The sequence below is a fragment of the Cornus florida genome, unplaced genomic scaffold, assembly GCF_030987335.1.
Source record: "Cornus florida cultivar Cherokee Brave unplaced genomic scaffold, ASM3098733v1 CherokeeBrave_3.0.0_Hap2_Chr01, whole genome shotgun sequence".
Classification (NCBI taxonomy): domain Eukaryota; kingdom Viridiplantae; phylum Streptophyta; class Magnoliopsida; order Cornales; family Cornaceae; genus Cornus; species Cornus florida.
Genome location: NW_026775571.1, coordinates 112,278,448 through 112,301,664, shown reverse-complemented (window position 1 = coordinate 112,301,664; position 23,217 = coordinate 112,278,448). Strand labels below are relative to the sequence as shown.

Genomic DNA, 23,217 nt, shown 5'->3' with positions numbered 1-23,217 from the left:
ATTTGGCACCAGAAGTTTCAATGGAAAATTTTATTTTTATTTTTTAATCAGATACCCCTTACAAATTCCAGGTATAACTCGTTTTTTCGCTTACCATATGCACAATCGCATTTTAACTGATATAATACCCATCTTAACCTAATCTTGAGCGTGCTTTTTAGATGCATCAGTTGTGCAGAATTCTCAGGTGTTGCATGATCACAATAACAGAAACAATGGAAAGCACAGATATCAGGTTTCCACATATTTTGTCAGCCAAGAAATGGTACAGTTTGTGTAACACCCCATATTTTTATTTAGGTTTTTAATCTTGATTAATGGCATGATTTTATTTAATTTTTGGAGACTTTGTTATATTAATTGGGAGTTTTGAACATTTTTGGAATATTTGGGTATCAATGAATTTATATATGAATTTTTGGGAGTTAAATTAGAGGTTTTTTGTGTGAATATTTGGATAGTGGTGGAGGTTCTTAGAATTGTGGAAAAGATAATTAGTGGATGCTAGGTGGCAGCATCTTATGAGATTTGAAGGACACGTGTCTCTCAAATGCATCATTTGACACATCTCCACTATGCACCACCACACGTAAGGACACACACGAGCTTTGTCCCACACTCACACGCATAGAATTAGAGATAGAAGGAGAGAGGGGACTGAGAGGAGGGGAAGATGAGAGCTTCATCCGTGAGTTTTAGAGAGAGAAAGTGCAATAGAGAAGAAGATCAAGGGAAGGAAAAGAGAAGGAAACCAGGCTAGGACCTCCATCATCTCAGAATTTAGCATCCTCGCCAATTTCATCTTCAAATCAGCTAAATATTTGAGCCCCGGATAGAATTTTGTAGGTAAACCATTCCACTGGAATGCTTTAAAAGTGCCGATGAACAGATATTTAGGCAAAAACCCAGTTAATGAATAGCAGCATACCTTCAGAAATATTTGTGTTGCTCGGTCTAGTGCAAAATTTGCTACCTCTCGTCCTCCCTTGGTTTCCATGAATTCCACATACCGCATCCAGAACTCAGGGTAATTAGCACAGGGAATTAAGCACCTCTCATAAAGTTTCACAGCCTGTAGAAGACAGAAAAATAGATAAATAAAAGATATAGGCAGAAATCCATAAAGGACTATAACAATGTAATAGCATTACCCAATCAAAATCCTCCTGCAACTCAACAAAGTCCAGATAGTGATGCCAATTTTCTAGCTGATTGTCATCGAGTGGCTTTACATGGAAATAAGGCCTCCGAATATGTGTCTCAAAGAGATTTATTTTCTCATTCAAACAGCATGCTTTCTGATAGAACTGCTCTCCAATAGATAAATATTTCTGCAGAGCTTTAGATCTAAGAGAGCCAACAGAAGGATCCAGCAGGTCTTTGATGACATAGCAGATATCATCTCCAGGAGTTATAACTTCAACGTCAGGAACAGCTTCTGACTGTTCTTTATTGCTGCAGTCATTATGGTGTTCCATCTCCTCTTCCAAAATGGCAGCAAATTTCTTAAAACTGAACAATATGGATGCAAAGGATATCGTTCAGAACCATGACATGGCCCTAAAAGCATATGCAAACTGACAAATTTTGAGACCAGAGCAATCAAAAATGAAGAAGTTAATACATGACAAATTTCTTAATTGGCGCATTTAAAGGTTTTCTTTGCACATGTCCAAACCATTTAACTGATTTTCTCTCATTTTATCTCCAATTTGTGCTACTCCAACCATCTCCAGAATGTGATCATTTCTAATTATATCATTTCTAGTCTTACCACACATCCATCTCAACATTAGCATTTCTGCCACACACACTTTATGCATATGTTGTTTCGTAGCTGCACAACATTCTTTGCCATAAAATATGGTTGGTCCAATAGCGGTGTGATAGAACTTCCCTTTCAATAGTAACGGGATACATCTATCACACCATAAACTAGATGCACTCCCATCCTGCATTGATTCTATGATCAACGGGATACATCTATCACACCATAAACTAGATGCACTCCCATCCTGCATTGATTCTATGATCAACTTCCTCTCCAATTTCTCCTTGATTATGAATAATTGAGACTAAATAACGATACCTCTCGGGTGTCAATCCTCACTACACACTCATTTGTATATCTACATTTACTAAAGTTACACTGCATATATTCAGTTTTATTTCTACTTATCTTAAACCCTTTAATTCTAAATATTCTCTCCAAACCACCAATTTGGTATTTTAGTCTCATCGAGTAAAACAATATCATCAACAAATAGCATACACCTTGGAATCTCATCTTGGAAATGTCTTGTCAGCTCATCTATCACGAGGCAAAAAGGTATGGGCTTAATGTTGATCCTTGATGTAACCGGCCTAAAATCATTAGGAATTCACTTGTTTCCCCAACAGGTGTTCTAACTAAAGTCGCACACCCATCACATGTCTTTTATTGTGTCAATGTATCCCTTTGTAACTCCTTTTCTAAAACCCTCCATATTAGATCACTAGGTACCCTATAATAGGCTTTCTCCAAATCACTAAAAAAACCATATGGAGATCTCTCTTCTTCTCTCTATATCTTTCCATTAGTCTCCTCAATAAGTAAACAGCCTACATCGTTGACCTTCCGGCATGAATCCAAATAGATTCTCCGACACTTCACTCTCTTGTCTTAGACGTTGTTCAATCGCTCTCTCCCAAAGTTTCATAGTGTGAATCACTTGTTTAATACCACGGTTATTATAACAACTTTGTACGTACCTTTTATTTTTATATGGAAACGCCAGAATACTTTGGCGCCACTCATCAAACATCCTCTTAGTTGTTATTATCTTATTAAACAAATTTGTTAACCAAGACAAGCCAAATTCTCCTAGACATTTCCAAACCTCAATAGGTATGCAATAGGGTCCCAAAGCCTTCCCGATTTCATCTTCCTTAAGGCATTTTTAACCTCCCACTCCTTTACCCTACAGAAAAATACGTTACCTCTAAGGTCACTACATTCTTCTAAGCCTTCCTATGTGGTTTTCATTTAGCAATTTCTCAAAATAACTTTTCCATCTTCCTTTAATTTCATCATCTTTTACTAAAACCTATGAATCTTCAATCTTAATGCATTTAATATGGCTAAAACCTCTAGTTTTCTTCTTCCTTAGTTTAGCAAGTTTATATATATTCTTCTCCCCATCTTTTGTGCCTGGTTTAGAATAAAAATTGGCATATGCTCTATGTTTTGCTTCACTTACTACTTTCTTAAATTCTTTATTTATTTTTTTTATATTTTTCGAAGGTTTCACTATTTTTAGTTTTTGCCAAAGTTTATAGCATTCCCGTTTTGTTTTTACAACTTTTTCGACTTGTTCATTTCACCACCAAGTTTCTTTAAATAATGGTCCTTCCTTTTTCTTTTTTCTTTTTTTGACAAGTAAAAAATATATTAGAAAAACGTTCAAAAGGGGAACGCGTCCCTAATACACAAAAACGAAAGAGCAGAAATCGAACCTACGGACCAACAGAATTTCTTTTGCTACTCTTTTAATATATGTAGCCATCTTATTCAGGTTGACTGGGGAAATACTGGGTGCTCTATGTTTCACCATATTAACAATGTTTATTGAACAATTGAAACTCAATCCATGAGGTTCTCAACTCCTGAAAGGGCCTGCTAAATACCAAAGCAAATTGCCTACATCGCAGCAATAGGAACTTCCAATTATTTCAATTTATATTTGCTGGGGTGAGCACCCTGGAAGACTTAATGCCGGTGAAAAGGGTGGTGAATCCCTATGGTATCATGGATATGCCTTGATTACGCTTGAATCCCTAAGGGTTATATATAATGATGCAATCTTTTTTCTTTTTTTTTTAACAATTATTAGTTATGAGCAAACAAATCCAGATCCAGCGGGCTTACAAGAAAAGAAAAAAAAATGTATGATTGATGAAAGGTGAGATAAATAATCAGATAACAGCAATAAGAAAATTTAATCAACATGAAAAATCAGTTATAACTCTTTTTTTCATATATACAAGTGAAAAATCAGTTATAACTCTTGGGAAAGTCACACCTTATGAACATAGAACTATAGTAAAATATTAAGAGAAAAGGCATACTTGTCATGGTAGCGGTGTAGATTTTTTATCGGAAATCTGAAAGTTTGGATATAAATGTGAGCGAGGAAATTCCATTGCTGCTGTGAAAACTCATATTCAATGTATTTATCCCACAGGGTATGACATAAGTAATCTTTTCCAACAAAGCTCATCCCTCTTTTAAATAATCTGCAAGATAAATTCAACAGTATTATTAATTGGGATCAAACAGCCAAATTGTTTCACCTAATAAATAGATCCATGATAATAAAAAAAAAAGTATCAGTTACAGCATAACAAGGCAAGGAAATAGTGTAAGGAAATACTTCAATCACAAAGCATTTAATTAACTACAATAGGTAACTGTTGGAAAAGTTTTATTATATTCATTAACTTACAATTCAAAGTATATAAGATATATCCTTCCAAAAATGGTTCAGCATAATGTGCATGGACGTAATACTAAAAGTTTTTGTAGTTGTATGTAGCATCAATTGATGAAGCCAATAGTGCAGAATATAAAAAAACCTCAACAGGTTAAAGTCATATAAATAACTTCTAAATTTTACTTCAACAAATTAAAGAGACTTTTCAGATGCACCCTCGACACCGTGCATTTTTTCTTTTCTAAAAGGAAAGCAGTTATTGGCATGTTTGACCTCACATTTTAACTTATTGTCAGAAAAATCAAAATTGACACAATTGATTTAGAATCTTGCTGCAAATTAAAATTATCTCATCTCAAGCACGTAGTAGATTAATGACTTTAAAAAGTTAAATATAGTTGGTGAAATGGCATGTAATAGAAAAGATTGGCAAGTAAGAATTCATATGGTCAACCCCATTCATATGTGATTTGAGGCAAGAATGATGATGATGATGATGATGATGAAGCAGGTGGTAGATTACATCATGCCCACCATTAAAATAAAGAATACCATACATATCTCTCTAAATACAGGAGTGTATGAATTCCTTTTCTTTTTTCTTTTTTTAAAGAGGTCGCATCAAGAAGGCTCTTAGTTTCTTATCATAATAATCAAATTTTCAGAAATCGATCAACACAGGGTCAAGTCAATAGTTGTTAATTCCAATGTCACACGCAGATTCCGTCCAGAAGAATAGTTTCATAATATAAATATATTTCTTCTTCAGTACATAAATATAGAGTCATTTTGAATGCATTTTTTCCTTCTTGTTGCATCATATATCAAAAATACCTACCAAACTTGGGCCAATTAATTTGAGGAAATATAAACTTTTCAGCTGGTTATTCTCATTATTCAACACTACCTCTAATTGGTATACAGTTTGAAGACTTCATTAGCATAACTGAACACCAAAAGCATAAAAGATGCAGGTACATGGGATTTTTATCAAAACTTGCATGAAAGCCATATCAGTTTTTAGGTACTGAAATTACCTACGAACATCAAATGGATCCTCAAATACAGACATACCGAAGCTGCAATAATCAACCCACACACCAACAGAATAAGTTGCTGATTCAACAGCTCGCTCAAAGATTTTAACAACCTTGTCAACTGTGCATAAGCGTATCTTGTGATTAGCATACTTCCTCCAATATCCATGGCACAAAGGAAACTTGGACAAAAAGGAATCATATGCTAAACAGATTGTCTCTATATTATCCTGCAATAATTTTAGAGATGAACTTTATTTGCATTAACATCCTGATAAACCTGTGAACAATACAAGGCAGTAACTCAAAGTGTAGATTAGAGAAAATGCAGTAAATTACCAACGGCTGTATCCTAGTGGTATTTCGGTATTTCCTCACTTCCTAAAGTAGAAGGTTGAGGGTTCAAGTCCCCATAGGGGCAAAGTGGGTGTGTGAGTCTCAACTAGGGAACAAAATGCAGTAAATTATATTATCAAACAAAATTAGCAAGTATCTATATCAATATACTACAGCTGCATCACTTCTATGGTGGGCTACTCTAGTCTACGCAACACATATAGCACTCACTCAAAACTTTCCTGCAAAATTAGCCTTATATGTTCACAATGTCGGTGCTGGAAAAGGAATGTTATTCATAATGTCAGTGTTGGATAAGCAAATTTGGACATTTTAAATCCTAAATAATGTATATGGATGTGAACTCTTAATAGCGTAATCTCATTACCATAATTAACAATCTTTATATAGTAAATTTGAAATCATAATTTGTAATAACTATGGGCCCTTGCTCAGTTTAATAGTAAAATTATAGGCTGGCATATGTGAGAATGTTAGTTCATGTTAGAGAGCAAGTACTTCATGCAATAATACATCTGCATCTAGTCCACCCATCCAAGCATGTGGTACCTCCGTATATGATTGGTGACCATGGATGGTAAAGCTCCATTAGCTAATCAATGTCTAAGACTGCCACGCATCCAACCATATATGTGCAACTCCATATATTGTTGGTCCGTACGGAGGGGTGACAGAGGAGGCTCTATTACATGAAAATAGGACTCTAAATCATCTCTAAAACGTTACCGTAGCATTAATATGATCCAATACAACTGATGATTCGTGATAACATTAATAAAATCAAAGAAAGTATTTGAATACCCTTACTACCAGAGTGCTAATGATGGGTAGATACATATTCAGCTTTATATAAGAAACTCCATATGTCATTGACCCTAATGGAGCGTTGAGGTGGGAGGCTCCATTACAGAAAGATGAGGCCCAAAACCCCTCTAACCTTTGATCTTGCTATAAACGAAATCTGATCTTGACTGTGCATTCATAATAACATCAACAAAATCAAAGTAATTATTCAAATGTCTTTACTGTCATAGTGTTAGCAACTGCCTAATTCCCAGTAACAGCAGCACTGCCACCATAAATCCATTTCGAAGTGATTGCTCCAGCATCATTTGCTATTTCTTCTATTATTCACAATTTTATACAGCAGAATTCCATTTTTCTTGTACAGTTGGACCATATTAAAATATTTGATAGTTCTATGATTTAGCATATAGACTAGTGATATAGGTGCTCTATTGATGCTTCCTATTTGATATTCTCTTCTCAAATGCACGAGCATCCTCCTAGTTTACCACTATAGCCCCGATTTACTGGTAAACAATCTCATGTAATAATATCCTTCTAATAATAAAAGTAAGTTCTGCCTCAAGGATTACTGATTATTTTCTGTCTAAATCTTCAAATGGCAGCTTGCAACCTGCAGATTGCAGCATCTTTTCAAGTGAGGATAGTGGTACAATCTTGTCATTACATTATCATAGGAAGTACATTCTCTAATAGAAATCATTAAATAAACCACGGAGATAAATACAAATCCCAGTCACCTCTATTTAAAAGGGAAACCTGCATTCACAGCACCACACACAGAGAAGAACAAGGAAAAGAAAATAAGATTTCTTTTTTTTTTTTTTGATAAGTAAAATGTATTAAAAAGCGTTCAAAAGGGGAACGCATCCCAAACTATACAAAGACAAAACGGAACCTATGAACTCAAAGAGCCCATGAAGTCAACAATCTCCTCAAGAGAAGAGTAGTCTCTCCCCTGACCCCAACAAAAAAGAGTACAAATAATAGAAAATTTCAGCACCCCAATGGAGCACTCCTTCCCATCAAAAGATCTACTATTCCGCTCTTTCCAAAGGCTCCACCAAATGCAAAACAGGATCACCCTCCAGCAAACTCGCACCTGGGCCCCCACCCATTGGCTCCTCCAAATATCCAACAACTCCTGGGAGGTCCGAGGCATGACCCAATGAATACCAAACAAGCCAAAAATCAAACTCCAACAATCATGGGTCACAGGACAATGCAAAAAAAGATGATCCACTGACTCCCCATTCATCTTGCAAAGGCAACACCGATTAATAATTATATGCCTTCGCTTCCTCAAGTTGTCCAAAGTCAAAATCTTACTCCAAGCTACAGTCCACACAAAAAAGGCCATCCTAAGAGGCGCTTTAGACATCCACACCGTCTTCCATGGGAATGTGGTACCATAAAAACCAGAGAGGCACACAAAAAAGGACCGAACCTGGAACATCCCTGAGGAGAAGGCACCCAAATCAAGGAATCTACACCAGAACCCTCCATCTCTTGTCTGTAAAGGAGAGCCAAAAACCCAGTGACATCATCCAACTCCCAATCCTGAAAAGCTCGCCGGAAGCGCACATCCCAAGACAGCCTTCCGCTATCAAGGTGATAGCAGTCAGCAACCATAGCATGTTTGTCAACAGCGATCCTGAAAAGCCTGGGGAATAAAAGAGCCAATGGCCTATCCTCGCACCATGAATCCTCCCAAAACCGGACATTACTTCCATCTCGAACTCTGAATCTAATATGTTTGGAAAAGGCATCCCACCCCTTTCCAATAGCCTTCCACACCCCCACTCCACTAGCAAGCCTGACTGGTCTAACTGACCATCCTCCTCTCTCCTCCCCAAAGTGACGCGAAATAACCCTTCTCCATAGTCTGTGACTTTCACTGCCAAATCTCCAAAGCCACTTGCCAAGTATAGCACTATTAAAAGGGGTCAATCTCCTAATACCAAGCCCTCCCAACTGCATTGGCCTGCAAACCTGCTCCCATTTGACAAGATGATACTTGAATTCCTCTCCGCGACCCTCCCAAAGGAAATTCCGTTGGAGCCTCTCAATTCTTCCAACAATAGAGGCTGAAATCCGAGAAAGCGAAAGAAAGTACGTTGGGAGGCTTGACAGAGTACTCTTCACTAACGTAACTTTACCACCCTTTGATAAATATTGCTTTTTCCAACCAGCTAATCTTTTCTCGACTCGCTCAATCACCGGGTTCCAACTTCCCACCCTCTTGGCCGAGTCCCCTAGCGGCAAACCCAAATACGAGATAGGAAAGCATTGCGTCCCACACCCTAAAACAGCAGCCAGAGAATCCACCTCCTGAACCTCCCCCACAGGAACAAGCATGCTCTTACCCACGTTAACTTTCAAGCTAAAACAGCCTGAAAACAAACCAAAACACATCTCAGATACCTTAGCTGGGACACCTCTACCTCACAAAAAACGATAGTGTCATCCGCAAAAAGTAAATGAGAGATCTCCATCTGCTGAGCTGAGTCAGGGCCAATCTTGAAACCCCTAATAAAACCCAGATCCACCACCCTTATCATCAACCTACTAAGAGCCTCCATAACAATAATAAAAAGAAATGGGGAAAGAGGGTCCCCTTGCCTCAACCCACGAGAACTGCCAAAGAAACCCGAAGGAGACCCATTCACCAACACCGAAAACCTAACAGTGGAAACACATGAAACAATCCATTTCCTCCATCTCTCACCAAAGCCCATCCTCTCCAACAAATAGAACAGAAAATTCCAGCAGACATGATCATAGGCTTTCTCGATATCCAGCTTGCAAAGAACACCAGGAGTCCCACTACAAAGTCTAGAATCCACACATTCACTGGCAATAAAGGCGGAGTCCATCATCTGTCTACCATCAATGAAAGCATTCTGAGACTCAGATATAACTCCATCAAGAACCTCCCTCAATCCAAAGGCAAGGACTTTTGCGATGAGCTTGTAAATGCACCCAATCAGACTAATAGGTGTAAAATCCTTGATATTAGAAGCACCACCCTTCTTAGGAATAAGGGCAAAAAAGATGCGTTAAGCAATTTCTCAAACCGCCCCATGGAATGAAACTCATGAAAGGTGCCCATAATCTCATACCGAACCACCTCCCAGCTTTCCAACAAAAATCTCATCATGAATCCATCCGGGCCTGGAGACTTATCACCATTGCAACTCTTTAACGCCTTCAGCACCTCCTCCTCCGAAAAAGGACTTTCTAACCCATCCCTTTCCAAGGCAGAAATAGAATCAAAGTGAAGACCATCAAGACGTGACCTAGGCTCAGAATACAGCCTTTGGTAGAAAGAGACAATACCGCTTCGCACCTCCTCCTCCGAAGTTAAGACCGCCCCATCCACACATATCCGCCCAATGTGATTACTCCTCCTATAAGCATTGGCAGTTCTATGAAAAAACCTCGTATTTCGGTCTCCCTCTTTGAGCCACAATGCCCGAGATTTCTGGCGCCACAAGATTTCTGGCGCCACTAGATTTCCTCCAAAAGAGCAATCTCCACACATTCTGCCTGACAAGCTGCTCTCCTATTGCGTTGAGAATCAGAAATACCACCCTCCCCTTCCAATCTATCAATCTCAGCAATGTCAGCCAAAGCCCTATTCTTCCTCCACACCAAACTCCCAAGCACCTCCTTATTCCACCTTTTGAGATTATTTTTCAGGAGTCGAAGCTTTCCTACAAGAATATGGCTCGAGGTACCCACCACCAGGTCCTCCTCCCACCAAGAATGCACAGATTCCTGGAAATTATCCGCACGAAGCCACATGTTCTCGAATCTAAAAGGAGTGCTGCGAGATCTCAAACCTCCACAGTCCAAAACTAAGGGAATGTGATCCGACGTCACCCTAGCCAAAACAGCCTGAACAACATCCGGGAACTTCTCCTCCTATTCACCGGAAATCAAAAATCTATCAAGGCGAGAAAAAGTTGGAGCTTCCCTTCCACTGGACCAAGTGAAAGAAGCTTCCTCAAGAGGGAGATCGATAAGCTGGTGACCATCAATAAAATCAGAAAAGTGCATCATGGCCTGAGTCCACGGACCATCTGTAGATCTCTCCGCCGGGGATCTAACCACATTAAAATCTCCTGCCACACACCAAGGAAGAGACCACCTCCCCTTCACCCCACTCAACTCCTCCCACAAAACATCCCTCATATCATCGTCAACCGGCCCATACACCCCAGAGAACCCCCAAGAGAAACCATCCTCCTTCATCACAAAAGCACAAGACAGAGAAAATCTCCCTCTACAAACATCCATCTTAGCCAACCATCTCCTATCCCACATAATTTCATTTGATTTCTTTGAGGTCTGTCAGCATAAAGTGACCTGCATGTAACCCCATGGGCTTGTGATAATAATAGTTGTGAGAAAAATTTCTAATTGAATTTATCAAGCAATCTAGTAACTACAACAAAAATAAAAATAATTATTATTATTATAATTATAAGGTTTATAACCCCAAAATTTACATATGAATATAACCCTAAGTATATTTAGTTTATCTTCATTCTTCTTAATATAAGAGAACTTAACAGATACTATTTTTTTCCTTTGCAACAAACACCATCCTGATTCCTCAAGTTGACCTATCCTTAACTTAACATTAAATACTCAGCTCTAACATGAATTATCCTTGTCTTAACATGAATTTTTATTTCCTTTTTTCTAGCTACTTGGGGTCGACTACATGAATCATTTTTTGTTACTCCGCTCACAAGTGCGTTCATTTCTAATTCTATCATTTTCATTTCCTTTAAATATATTCCTCGGACAGCTCCACATAATGAAGTGCCTCTTGAAAATTCTAGCTCCCTCGGCTGTTGAAATCCATAGTAGCTTGTACAACAGCCCAGGTTTCAACTACATGCTTGAAGCCTTGATAACTTCTTGTGCACCAAAATAAAAGTTCAGTTGGTCGTTGGTGATATGACCACAACCATTTCTTTGCATCCTTATCTTGTCCAACAGTTAATTATATATGGCTAATTATTTAAATCATGTTAATGCAAAAACAAAAAAAAATTAGTTCTCATACATTAATAGAATAAATGCAGCATAGAAGAAACAGAAGAGAAATGTGTAGAAGGCCTGAATGAGATATAACACTCATTCACAACTCTAGTATTTATAAATAAAAAGAGCACATGCTCGTAAGAAAAGAAATTAAATCAAACCACAGCGTATTCTATGGCTAGACATATGCATAAATAAAGTCAAACTCCACAATTTGTGGCTATCAAATCTCTGTTAATATGGTAGGTCGTTCCATGATTCGTGTCTACCACATATCTACTAACAATCCCCCTCAAGTTGGTGCGTGGATATCTGAGACGTCCAACTTGGACAATACATCCTCAAACATAATTTTGCTGACGTCCTTTGTAAGAATGTCTAAGAAGTACAAAATCAAAAATGTCTCCTCAGACCATAAACAATCAACCATGTCTCCTCAGACCATAAACAATCAACCATGTCTCCTCAGACCATAAACAACCAACATCTCCTCAGACCATAAACAACCAACAATATCTCCTCAGACCATTTCCCTTCATGCGTATGTTTAAAATATGTAGATAGAAGAATGAACAATGTCTCCTCAGACCATTCCCCTCCATAAATATATTAAACAATGTAGATGAAATAATTAACAATGTCTCCTCATACCATAAAAAAGCAACCATGTTCCCAAAAACCATTTCCAAATGGGTGGTGCCGAACTTGTAATGCTCTCATTGAGGTCGGACCACTCTGCCTACTCGACACCTCTCCTTAGATCATTCTCGAATGGGTGGTGCCAAACTTGGAGTGCCCTCATTGTTGTCAGACCCAGGGTGGCTCTGATACCAAGAAGAAATACAATATAGAAGAAAGAGAAAATAAATGTGTAAAAGGCCTGAATGAGATATAACACACATTGACAACTCTAGGAGTTATAGATAAAAACACCATATTATAATATTACAAGAAAGGAAATTAAATTAAATCACAACATACTAGACATGTGCATAAATAAAGTCAAACCCCATGACTTGTGGCTATCAAATCTCTGCTAATATGGTAGGTCATTTCATAATTCATGCCTACCACATCTCTGCTGACATTAATAGACTCTTAATACACATCATTCAGAATGACAAGAATAGTAAGTGAAATTGACGGATGACTGCAATCATATCACCAAAAGTTACAATGGAAAAATTCTAGGATAACATATGACATACGGAATCGAAAACTTACTGGATAAGTTTTTTCAACTTCTGAAATAAGTGAAGTCCAAGAATCAAAGTCTAATGAGCCTCCAGCAATCACTTCACGAAGTCGTTCGTGAAAATCAACTGCCAGAAAAATAAACAACAAATATATGCTACTTAATTAAGCAGTACTTGCAGATTCACTTTGTAAGGATATAAAATAAAACAATTTACAAGAAAATAGCTTCACTCATGGCAAATTTTGGGAATTTGACAGATAATAAAGCTCAAAGTTTCCATGAATTGATCAAGAGAAATGCCAATAGTACAAGCTTGGTTGACCCAAAATGGTCCCAAGTTCAACCAAGCTAAAATTGAACAATTCAAGACTCACTCAGCTTTCTTGCACCCCAGAAAAGAGCAAGATTACAGAACATGGAAATAACTATTATTTATTTTCCTATAAATAGCCCATACATACTTTTGTTACCAACAACAACTAGATCAAAACCAAAGTTTTTTCTTGTTCTCATTTTTGAATTTCATGCATTCAATTTCGAACTATTGGAATGGAAAGGGAGAGTCACAGGAATTGAGCGATTGAGTTCACCTTGAGACCCTCCTTCTATGGCCGGAAAGCCCGTTGAAGCATTAGAAACTTGCACTTCCATCACTAAACAAAACAGTTCAACTTTGCTGTCATATACAAATGTCTATCATATAAGTATATATCTACATACAGAGAGTAAACCGAGGGTAGCTGGAAAATGGAAGAGATAAAGTAGGTTAGGGTTAGAGTTACTCAGAGAGACAGAAAAAGGAGATTACCCGGTGATAGCTTTACTGGGGTCCGGGTGAAACGGAGACTCACGGGTCGGTCCGGCTCAGCCTGTTCTAATTACTACTCTTTTCATGTAAAATTACTAAAATACCTTTAGGAAAAGAAAAGGAATAATTACTAACTAGGATAAATAAAAATAAATTGATTCTCTTCTTCCTGCAATAATTGACACTACTCTCGTGCAGTCAATTTTCTCAAAAGCATTTTGTTCTCCGTATATTACTCAAATTCTTATTACTCTAGACCAATCAAGTTTATGAAGATATCCTCACTAAAATTACAATTTGCCTTAGTTGAGTGAATTTCCATACGCATAAAAGACTGTTTTTGTGGACAAAAAAATTTGTTTTATGGTTGTTCCGTATACGTTTGATTTGGCTCGAATGAGCGTTATGAAGAAACTTCAGTTAAGTTATGTTATAGAGCGAATTCTTGAGTTTTTCCCTCCTGCCGAGAAAGCATTCATTCTTATTCTTCCATTTTCATTTCTCAAAAGACTTCAATCGGTACATGCAATTTTATTTTTTTTTTATTTTATACTTTAAATTTATAAAGAAAACTTCATTAAAATTACAAAAATAGTAAGTTTTCCCCACAAATTAAAAGGTAGCCCCTCTCACAAAATTTTTTGGTCCGTCACTGCAGTGAGTGCCTTCGATGAGCTTTCTTCGAGACTCTACATCTACTAATCTAACTTCTAACACTCCTTGTCTTGTATAAAATAAATAAAAACACTCCAAAATTACCTTAAAAGATACTTAGTTACTCTTCTCATTTCATTTATTAACAAATGAAATACAAAAGCACAAAAGTGGATAGTGATTTTCACTCTCTAATAATTATTTTATCAATTCATTTATATAAACTAAAAGAAATTATTTACATTTTTATAAATGTTTAAAATAACCTGACTTTCCATTCCTTTTGCAGGGGTGTATCTTTATATTATTAGATTGAAGTCTTTGACAAATTATGTGATTTGGTAGAAATTAAGCCACATATTTGATATTTGATTGTGGAATGAACAAACTGTTGGACTATATTCTTAATCCCTGCAACCAAACAGGAAAGCAAGTGTGTGTGTGTGTGTGACCTTTCAAAAAAAAAAAAAAAAACTTTTTACCATAGCAAACTCATTCATTTTTTATTTTTCCTGACAAATAGTTGGAACAATCATTTTTGACAAGTAACTCAAACACCCATTTTGTTATTAGAGAGAGAACTCAAACCATCAATATTTCCTTTTGAGAGTTGGAGAGATGTCACCATGTCACTCAATTATAGGTCATTGAATTTATTAATCATTTTTTTTTATCATTTTTTTGTTTTTTTTTGGGTTGCGTTGCCTGATCAAATGACATCTCATAAAGCCACTCCATAGTCAAGGTCTCGTGTACAGATAACCATCCTCATCATTGTCCCTTGTCCAACCATTTAGCATCCCCTGATCCTTATTGAAGTAATAGAAACAATATATATGTGTGTATGTCTATAGAATCGTTAGATGTGTTTAATGTCTTATGTTGGATGGAATAGTTTTAGTTTATTGCCCTTGTGGTCATTTGAGTTAGTAGTTAGCTATATTACATGTCCAAAAAAATTATTTTGTTTACTGCAAAAAGAGTAGGCTACAAAAAAAAACAACTTGATTGTTTTGCTCTTCTTCACTATCCACTAGCTCTTCTTGGTTGAACTTAAACAGATGAAACATAGAAATGATGTCATGGTGAAAATGAGGGCTTGAAACCTACACATATCTTGCTTCTAATTCTCAGTGCTCGCTTAAACACTGCAATGTGTGTTGGTGATCGAGCCGAGAGAGAAAAATGGACCCTGCTCCCATCAATTTAGAGAGAATTTGCTGCAAAAACTGAGAGACAGGTTGCCGCGAAAAGCAGCATTAAGTTGTGCATTGCGGAGTCTGCTGAGTTTGGGCTCCCCGTTGGTTCAGTTGAACCATAATCTGTTGGTTCACTTGGGGTGCCTGGATATGCTGATGAAATTGGGGTGGGAGGACTGTTTGATGAACTTGTGCTGTAAAATAAACACACATTTGTTTTTCATTTGCTTTCATTTCTTGCAATAAAATTGAAATTCAAAGCGGTTTGAAGAATTTAATTACCTAGATGATACAATGGGTGTTGCATAGTGACAGTTTCCTGTACCTGCAATAATTCCAAAGAAGATTGGAAGTTAAAAACATGTACTTACATCTATATATATTGTAAGAATTACTGACAAAAGTGAGTCTTGTGGACACATCTTACTCGGGTCAGTGTAGGTAAGCTGTGCCACTCCTCCAAAAACACAGCTAGTGGGAATTGGGTTTTTCTGGTAGTAGTCATTGAAGGCATATGAAGCATGGTCACGAACCGTGTTTGGGTTATAACAGCTCCCAGCCGGTTGAATTGCTGAACAATCTGCACCTCCATAGCCACAGGCATAGTCAAGAGCTACCTGTAAACCGGTTGGCGAAGCTGTTGGGCTTGCAATGCACCAAGCCCCACCCGATGAGGCAGGGGTGTTTGTTGCAGGGGTGGTTGTTGTCGGAGTTGTGGACATTGGTGGTGGTGGGCTTGTTGCTATGGTTGGAGTTGTTGTAGTTGGTGGTGTTGGGATGATAATTGGAATAGTGTCATCAATTTGGGTTGTCAAATTTAAATATGTGAAGAGTGTTTGGTTTTCTTGATGGTCCAGTTTTTGGTTTTGCAGGATTGCTTCTGGAGGAGATTTCTCGGCAATGCCTGAATCTGAAGAAAGCAAAAAAAGGATAGTTATTTTTTTCTCATCCTTTTATTTTCTCTGCAATAATCAAAACACATTACATTACCGAGCTAGTTTGGATTGCTAGTTTCAAGATTATCATTTTTTTCAACATTGACACATTGGCCTTACCAAAAAATATATATATAAAATATATGGACACATTGGAAGAAAACATTTCCATCTGATTTCATATGCATCAAGTGAAAAATCCAATACTGAAATTCATCTTTTGGCTTTGAGTAGTTTGGATTCTTTAATTGTTCAATCTGAGAAGTGAGAATCAAAGCAAATGAATGCTTAGAATAAAAGAAGAATGTGTTTGGAAGCAATTCAAGAGGAAGAATTTGGAGGAATTGAAAATCACCTGAAATGCAAAAAAGACTAAATATGAATAAAATGGAACATTGAAAAACTCTAGCACCCATCTCTCTTAACTACTTTTACAAGCTGGTTCTGGATTATCTACTTTGCTTGGATCTATGAGAGGACATATGGATATTTTTCGAGCAAGCCAAACACCAACGATGAAGCTGCAAAAGAGAAATTGTCTTGGTTACGTTCGCTTAGTATATATATATATATACGAAGTTCGAAGAATCAAACCTTTCTTGGATTAAAGAGAGAAGGAATAGGGGAGGGAATATAAGAAAACTTGAAAATTGAGGCATTGGGTAGTTGGAAACTGCAAGCAAGAAGAGGTGCCAAACTAGGAAGGAAAAAAAAAGTGGAAGAGGAACAAAAGAGAAAAGAGGGATTGATATGACATATATGGAATTTGATTATAATATGAGTAGTGTGATACTTACACCTAAAACTTGCACTGAATTGCTTAATGGAATAATTTTTAATTGGCTATTTATACTAACTATAATTAAATGGAGTATTCTCCTTTCTTATTTGTTGAATAATTAACTAACTAAAATAGTAGGTCTAACAATTCACTTCAACTATTCGGTGCAAGAATCATTTTTCATATAATATTTTTGCTAGTTTAAGTTACAAACTTGTAGTTAGTGTAACCGTCATGTGGTATTTTCCTTTCTCTTTTGTGCTTCTCTTTCTACTGTTTCATGGGACTAAATCAAAAGCTAAAGCTGGAGAGAGAGAATTCATTAAGTGAAATCTTTGCAACCTGTGTAGACTTAGTCCTAATTTCTGAGCAAACCCCCTAATATTTGTGTTCACTTTTGTGTTTGATCTATTTTGTGTTAATTTTCGCAACATCCCCATCCCTCTCCATGGTTTGTCAATCTTAAAGAGTTTGCAAATATTTCAAGATCATATAGCTCAATTAGTAAAATCCTCTAATCCGGAGGTCACAATCATAATTCATCATTTATTTTTTGTTAATTAGCAATTAATATATAATCAATCATTCAAAATAATAAAAATCGAGAGGTGTTGTTTCAACCTTTCAGCACGTTGTTAGATTATAAAAGTATTATAATATCATGTACTTACAAATTAGGGTTTATATATTTACGCATACACCCCTACCTAATTATCTTTTATACCTTCACCTATCTAGTTACCATATATATAGATGACTTAATTACCTGCCATAAATCTTATCCTGTGTGTGTGTGTGTGTGAGACCTTAGGTATTCAATTTAATATAATACAATATAATATTTTATTTATTTCTAACATTTTTTTTTTGTTTATTTATTTCTAACATACATACATATTGCTTGGCTAGAATAAATTATTCTATGTAACCGTCAAACTTGTATGAGTTGTACATTTGAAACCAGAACAATTTTAACAAACAGTAAATGACAACATTGACAAGAATCACGATGGTAATGGTTGTAGAGTTTTACCAAAAGTGGAGTGATCTGATCAAATATTTATAAGTTTTCCATTACATTACAAATATCAACTCTTGTATGTCCTTAATTGCAATTGTTTTGTGTACATTTTTAGTAATGTCATGATGTATTCCTTTGGTGGTTGTAACCTTCAATGGATCAAATGAGGCCCGATAAACGGTTAGTGTTATGTAAGTGGACTTGTCCCAATTCAATGAGAATTGAAAGGTGTATAAATGGGTGGGTAAAGCGTTAATTCGGTGTCAACGACGGGTTGCGGAAAATATTACAAACAAAATTTGTCACACATCGAATTGGATGAGAAGATGTATAAATGAGTAGGTATGAAATACTAATACACTATCTAACAACTTTAGTTTTAAATTCCATAATATTAACAAATTTGAAAAAATAATAAATCTTACATAAACTATTTTTGTTCCACAATGAAATTTAGTATTTCAGATTACATAATAATTCATATATTTTGGAATATATTATTAATTAATATCAAAATATATGTGGAATCACAATACATAATAATTCATATATTTTGAAATATATTATTAATTAAAATCAAAATATATGTAGAATCACAAGCTCAATCACATAGAATAATATTTACTAATATACTTAATAATATAATTGTTTTTGGAAAATGAAATTCTCAACCAATTGCGTGGAGGTACGAACATTTAAGTAAAAAACTTAGTTAAAAAGAATATTAAGAAAAAAAAGTGTAACGAGTATTTATGAGATATATATATTATCCAAGTTACAAAAATGTTTATTGTATATGTGATTAAGGCATTGGCTACTTCATAATTCTAAAAATGTATAAATTAGTATCTCCTATAATAATTACTGCTGTGAGAGAATTGACAGTTGTTCTCTCCTATAATTACAAAAAAAAAAAACAAAAAAACAAAAAAAAAAGATAGAAAATGCTAATATTTCAGCCCAACTTATGATATCCTGGGCCGGTCTTTTTGGAGTTCAGTAGGTCAGCCCATTTAAAGATAGGTACTCTTAAATGGACAAGTGCCCTCAATCTGTTGAGTAAAAAATAATAATAATAAATATGAAATAAAATAAAATAAAAGTGTTGAGTAGCCGAGTAGGTCATCCACTTTGTGCACAGCATACGTCCAAAGACCGATAATGCAATACTATATAAAATTCACAGGATAAACATCAAATTTTATTTATTTATCAAAGTGCGCACTCGTCTCCCATGCAGCTTTGACACCACTTGCTGAGGTCTTGTTTGGTAAGTTTTTTTTGTTTTTTTTCTTTTCTTTTCCTGTTTGGTGTATACTGTAGCAAAGTAAGCTCTAGAGTTTTTTTTTATTACTTATTTAATTGATAATCGGTTATTACCGTTTGAATAATATCCAATTTATTGTGAAAAAGAGGATCAAATAAAAAATATATACTAATGTTTTTGCAATATAGCACTGTACACACAAATTTTGTAAGTCTGCAATAGAAACAAAATAGGGAACAAAATGAAATTTTATTAATTTATGAATGTGGAGTACAGTCCTTTGTAATATCTTTTACAAAAAACGAATGCTCCTCTGATTCGATCTCCTTGTTTTTGGTTGGTTGGATCCAAGGGCTGCACGAGCTTGTTCTTGAATCACTGTTTGGGTTTCGATTCTGAATTCTGAGTTTATGGATTTCTGAGTCTCTGAACTTCTGAATTTGTGTCTGAATTTGTAGACTTCTGAATTCTGAATCCTCTCCCTTTTTCTTCCTCCAGGCCTCTATTTATAGGCTTTTTGGATTAATAGGATGACACGTGTCATCTCCTGAAAAGGATAAAACTATAACTAGGCCGAGCCGGTTATATTGTAATAATTATCCTTAAAGATAATTATATAATTATATTTTATTAGGAATAATTATCGTTTCATTTAATTATCTGGGCTCGGACAAGCACATGCACTGCACATGCACTGTAGTTGAGTTTTTAAGTTATTATTCATTTTGTCACCCAACACTTTGATATTACCAAACATATTTTTATATTTTTGTTTTTGAAAATCTTTCTATAAATTTTACAAAGCATGTCACAACAAATGTGTTGTTTATGATTCCAATGAAAATGGAAATGCAAAACACCAACTGTTGCCAAACCAGCCCTGAGTAAACAAAATTTTATCATTCATCATCCACTTTGCTGTTGCTTGTTTTAGTTTCGAATCTTCCTTCTTCTTCTGTTTTACCTCTCTGTTTTGCTACAATTTATTAAGTATCTCGTATGGCCCAACCACTCCCAACAAATCATGCAACTATATACCTGACCCATTTAATTCCATGTCTTGATTTGTCCCGATTATATGTTCCTGACTACTTAATAATTTATCTTTGCAATGTGAACTCCATAGTTTATGAACAAAAACTCCATATTTTGCTAGTAAAAAAAAAAAAACAAAATAAATAAATAAACCCCAGAGTTTATATTTCATCTTCTATTGGAATCCTATATAAATTTTTGTTTAATTGTGAATTTATCTACTAACAAACCTGATTTTTTTGGTCAATTTTCACAAATCTAGCAACATTTTCCAAACTTGATAACATTGGATTTTAATACTTCATATAAATTAATTAGGATAAATTACATAGAGCTCCCTTGAGGTTTGTCACAATTATACGAATCTCTCTTATGGTTTCAAAAATTACTTTGACCTCCCCTATAAAGCAAACTTTATTTTACGGACCTCCCTTTTTAATCAATACATAAATATTGGGCTCCAAAATTTTATATCCTTAAATAACTTCTTCTTTTTTTTTTCTTTTTTTTCTTTTTCTTTTTTCCTATCTGTCTCTACCACTCTCTCCTCGTCGAATCTTAATATTGATCCCAAAGATTTATGTTCTTAAATAACTTATTTTTATTTATTTTTTTTCTATCTCATTTGTATTTTTTTACAACAACACTAATTTTTATTTTTACTAGCTTTTATCTTTTGTTAATTTGTTTTTCTTCTTATTCCTCACATACTTTATTTCCTCTCCCAACAAGTTGTTTCCCTCATCTCTTATTACAAGTTTATGGTTCTCTTTCTTATCCACTCAATATCCATTACTTTCAATTTGAACCCATTTTGATTCTATTGAATAATTTGTAGGAGTTTTCTAAATAAGTTTAACTATTTTTTTTGTTTTATTAACTTTTGTTATTATAAATTTGTATATATACATATAGTTATATATTTTAACCGAACTTAAATACAAGAATCTAATTATTAATTTTGCAATTCACAAAATAATAAGGGTGATATTTAAACAAATATGATTTAATAATAATATATTATTAAAAGTATATTTTTTATTTTTCGTCTAAGGCCCCAAAATATTTCAAGTCGCCTTGTCATCTCATTTTAATGAAAATTTCGCACTCAAAATTTTTTTTTTTGTGCTGATGAAATCTTACATAAAAACTTTACTTTTGAAAGTTCACCACGAGTCTTTCAAAATTTTAAGAATCTCACGATTGACCTTGCCCCCACTCCGCCCGGTTTAGAACGGTTATGGGGTAGGGATATCGATGCGGGCTTGGATTGAAAACCCCTATGGTCATAGTGCAGGAATGTAGAAAGGTCACCCGCCTTGCCCTCATTTCGTTTATAATGATAAATTATAATTTTGTCATTATGTTTAATTATATATTAAGTAATATTAAGAATATATTAAGCAAATCCTAATTTATTATATTCCAATGACTAAATATTGTTTTATATTATTCTTATTTGAGAACTTCTATATATTATTTTGATGTTTCAACAATAATTTTAGTCTTAAGTTTCAATTGAGAAGTTGAATCTTGTTTATATACGCATAAAAGAAAAACATATTATTATCATAGTTACAAATTTGTTTTATTATTTATTTTCATTATATTCATATTACAATTACAAAAATAGTCTACAAAATCAGCCCGTCTCACTTCACCCCGCCCCGTTTAATAAATAATTTTAGAGTAAGAATTGAGGTAGATAATATAAACGGAGATAGGGATGGTGGTGGCATTCCCCGCCCTAAAGTGTCGCATTGCCATATCCTTATCAAAGCCAATATTCCATTCTAACGAAATGTACTGTGATATTACAATTTAGCAAATGTAATTGGAAAGAGAAAAAAAAAAAAAAAAAATCAAAAAGTTCCGTTTGCTGGTCAATTTAATGTTTTCCTAACATTGCCGGTTTGCCACCGCTACCACTACATGCTGATAGATGCCACTCTTATTTATTCACACACACACACATATGTATAATTATGTGAAAAGTCAGTTATATTTTATATGCAAGATGCTCAAATTTTAAGAGAGATGAGTATAATTTATCCTAAATTTAATTATGTACGTGTAGAAAGGATGAACAGAGGAAGGCGTGTTTTCCTCTCCCAAATTTGCCTCCAAACCCTAATTGTTTAATCACCTCATCAGTAACAAAAAAAAAAAGACATTGCTGTAATTTAAAATAATTATTGAGGGTATTTTGGTAAAAAAGAAAAAAGTTATGTTGGAGGTCAAATTATTTTTGCAAACCATAGAAATGTGTCCATATAATTAGGATTAATGAATTAATATCGATTTAATAAAAAATGATCTATGAAAAGATCAAAATTTTACATAAATAAATAAATAAACTTTTATCTTCAAGAACATAGTCGCGTTGTAGGATCCGAGAAGTAAATTATTGGGATTTCGCTTTTGAACTGTGCTCCTAATTTAAATGGGGTCTGTATTGTGGGGCCATGCTCTAAAAAAAATACAGATCAATACTTTTTTGGAAAAAAAATTATTGATTATTAAATATTCAAAATAATAAAAAAACAATAATATTTCATAATATTATATAAAATAACCATTTAAAATTA

General features: G+C 35.0%; 2 protein-coding genes across 4 annotated transcripts in view; both read right to left on the bottom strand.

Moving 5' to 3' along the window:
• Nucleotides 1–13,783, bottom strand: part of LOC132314348 (pre-mRNA-processing factor 39-2) — a 32,057-nt gene extending 18,274 nt beyond the window's left edge. Inside the window, exons 1-7 of one of the 3 annotated variants that reach the window (XM_059813227.1) lie at nucleotides 13,738–13,783; nucleotides 13,520–13,582; nucleotides 12,956–13,053; nucleotides 5,510–5,739; nucleotides 4,108–4,275; nucleotides 1,152–1,512; nucleotides 929–1,072 (exon numbers count right to left, since the gene is read on the bottom strand). In XM_059813227.1, coding sequence (XP_059669210.1) covers nucleotides 929–1,072; nucleotides 1,152–1,512; nucleotides 4,108–4,275; nucleotides 5,510–5,739; nucleotides 12,956–13,053; nucleotides 13,520–13,580 — 1,062 coding nt within the window. In that variant the 5' untranslated portion in view covers nucleotides 13,581–13,582; nucleotides 13,738–13,783. Of the gene's footprint in view, nucleotides 1–928; nucleotides 1,073–1,151; nucleotides 1,513–4,107; nucleotides 4,276–5,509; nucleotides 5,740–12,382; nucleotides 12,556–12,955; nucleotides 13,054–13,519; nucleotides 13,583–13,737 lie in introns of those variants that run through there. The other 2 variants (XM_059813232.1, XM_059813236.1) reach the window with 2 other exon arrangements.
• Nucleotides 13,784–15,344: 1,561 nt separating this feature from the next.
• LOC132266665 (PLASMODESMATA CALLOSE-BINDING PROTEIN 2-like) lies at nucleotides 15,345–17,049 on the bottom strand. Its single transcript, XM_059767644.1, has 4 exons — nucleotides 16,881–17,049; nucleotides 16,018–16,500; nucleotides 15,873–15,915; nucleotides 15,345–15,784 (listed from the first exon to the last, which is right to left on the bottom strand). The coding sequence occupies exons 1-4, from the start codon at nucleotides 16,939–16,941 to the stop codon at nucleotides 15,598–15,600; spliced, it is 774 nt and encodes a 257-aa protein (XP_059623627.1). The 5' UTR covers nucleotides 16,942–17,049; the 3' UTR covers nucleotides 15,345–15,597.
• Nucleotides 17,050–23,217: the final 6,168 nt, after the last annotated feature.

Excerpts from the sequence above, each read along its gene's own strand:
- LOC132266665 (XM_059767644.1), bottom strand. The coding sequence starts at position 16,941 with ATGGGTGCTAGAGTTTTTCAATGTTCCATTTTATTCATATTTAGTCTT. Across the intron at positions 15,916-16,017 it reads GCTTACCTACACTGACCCGA|GTACAGGAAACTGTCACTAT; the intron begins GTAAGATGTGTC and ends GAATTATTGCAG. Across the intron at positions 15,785-15,872 it reads ACACCCATTGTATCATCTAG|CACAAGTTCATCAAACAGTC; the intron begins GTAATTAAATTC and ends TTTATTTTACAG.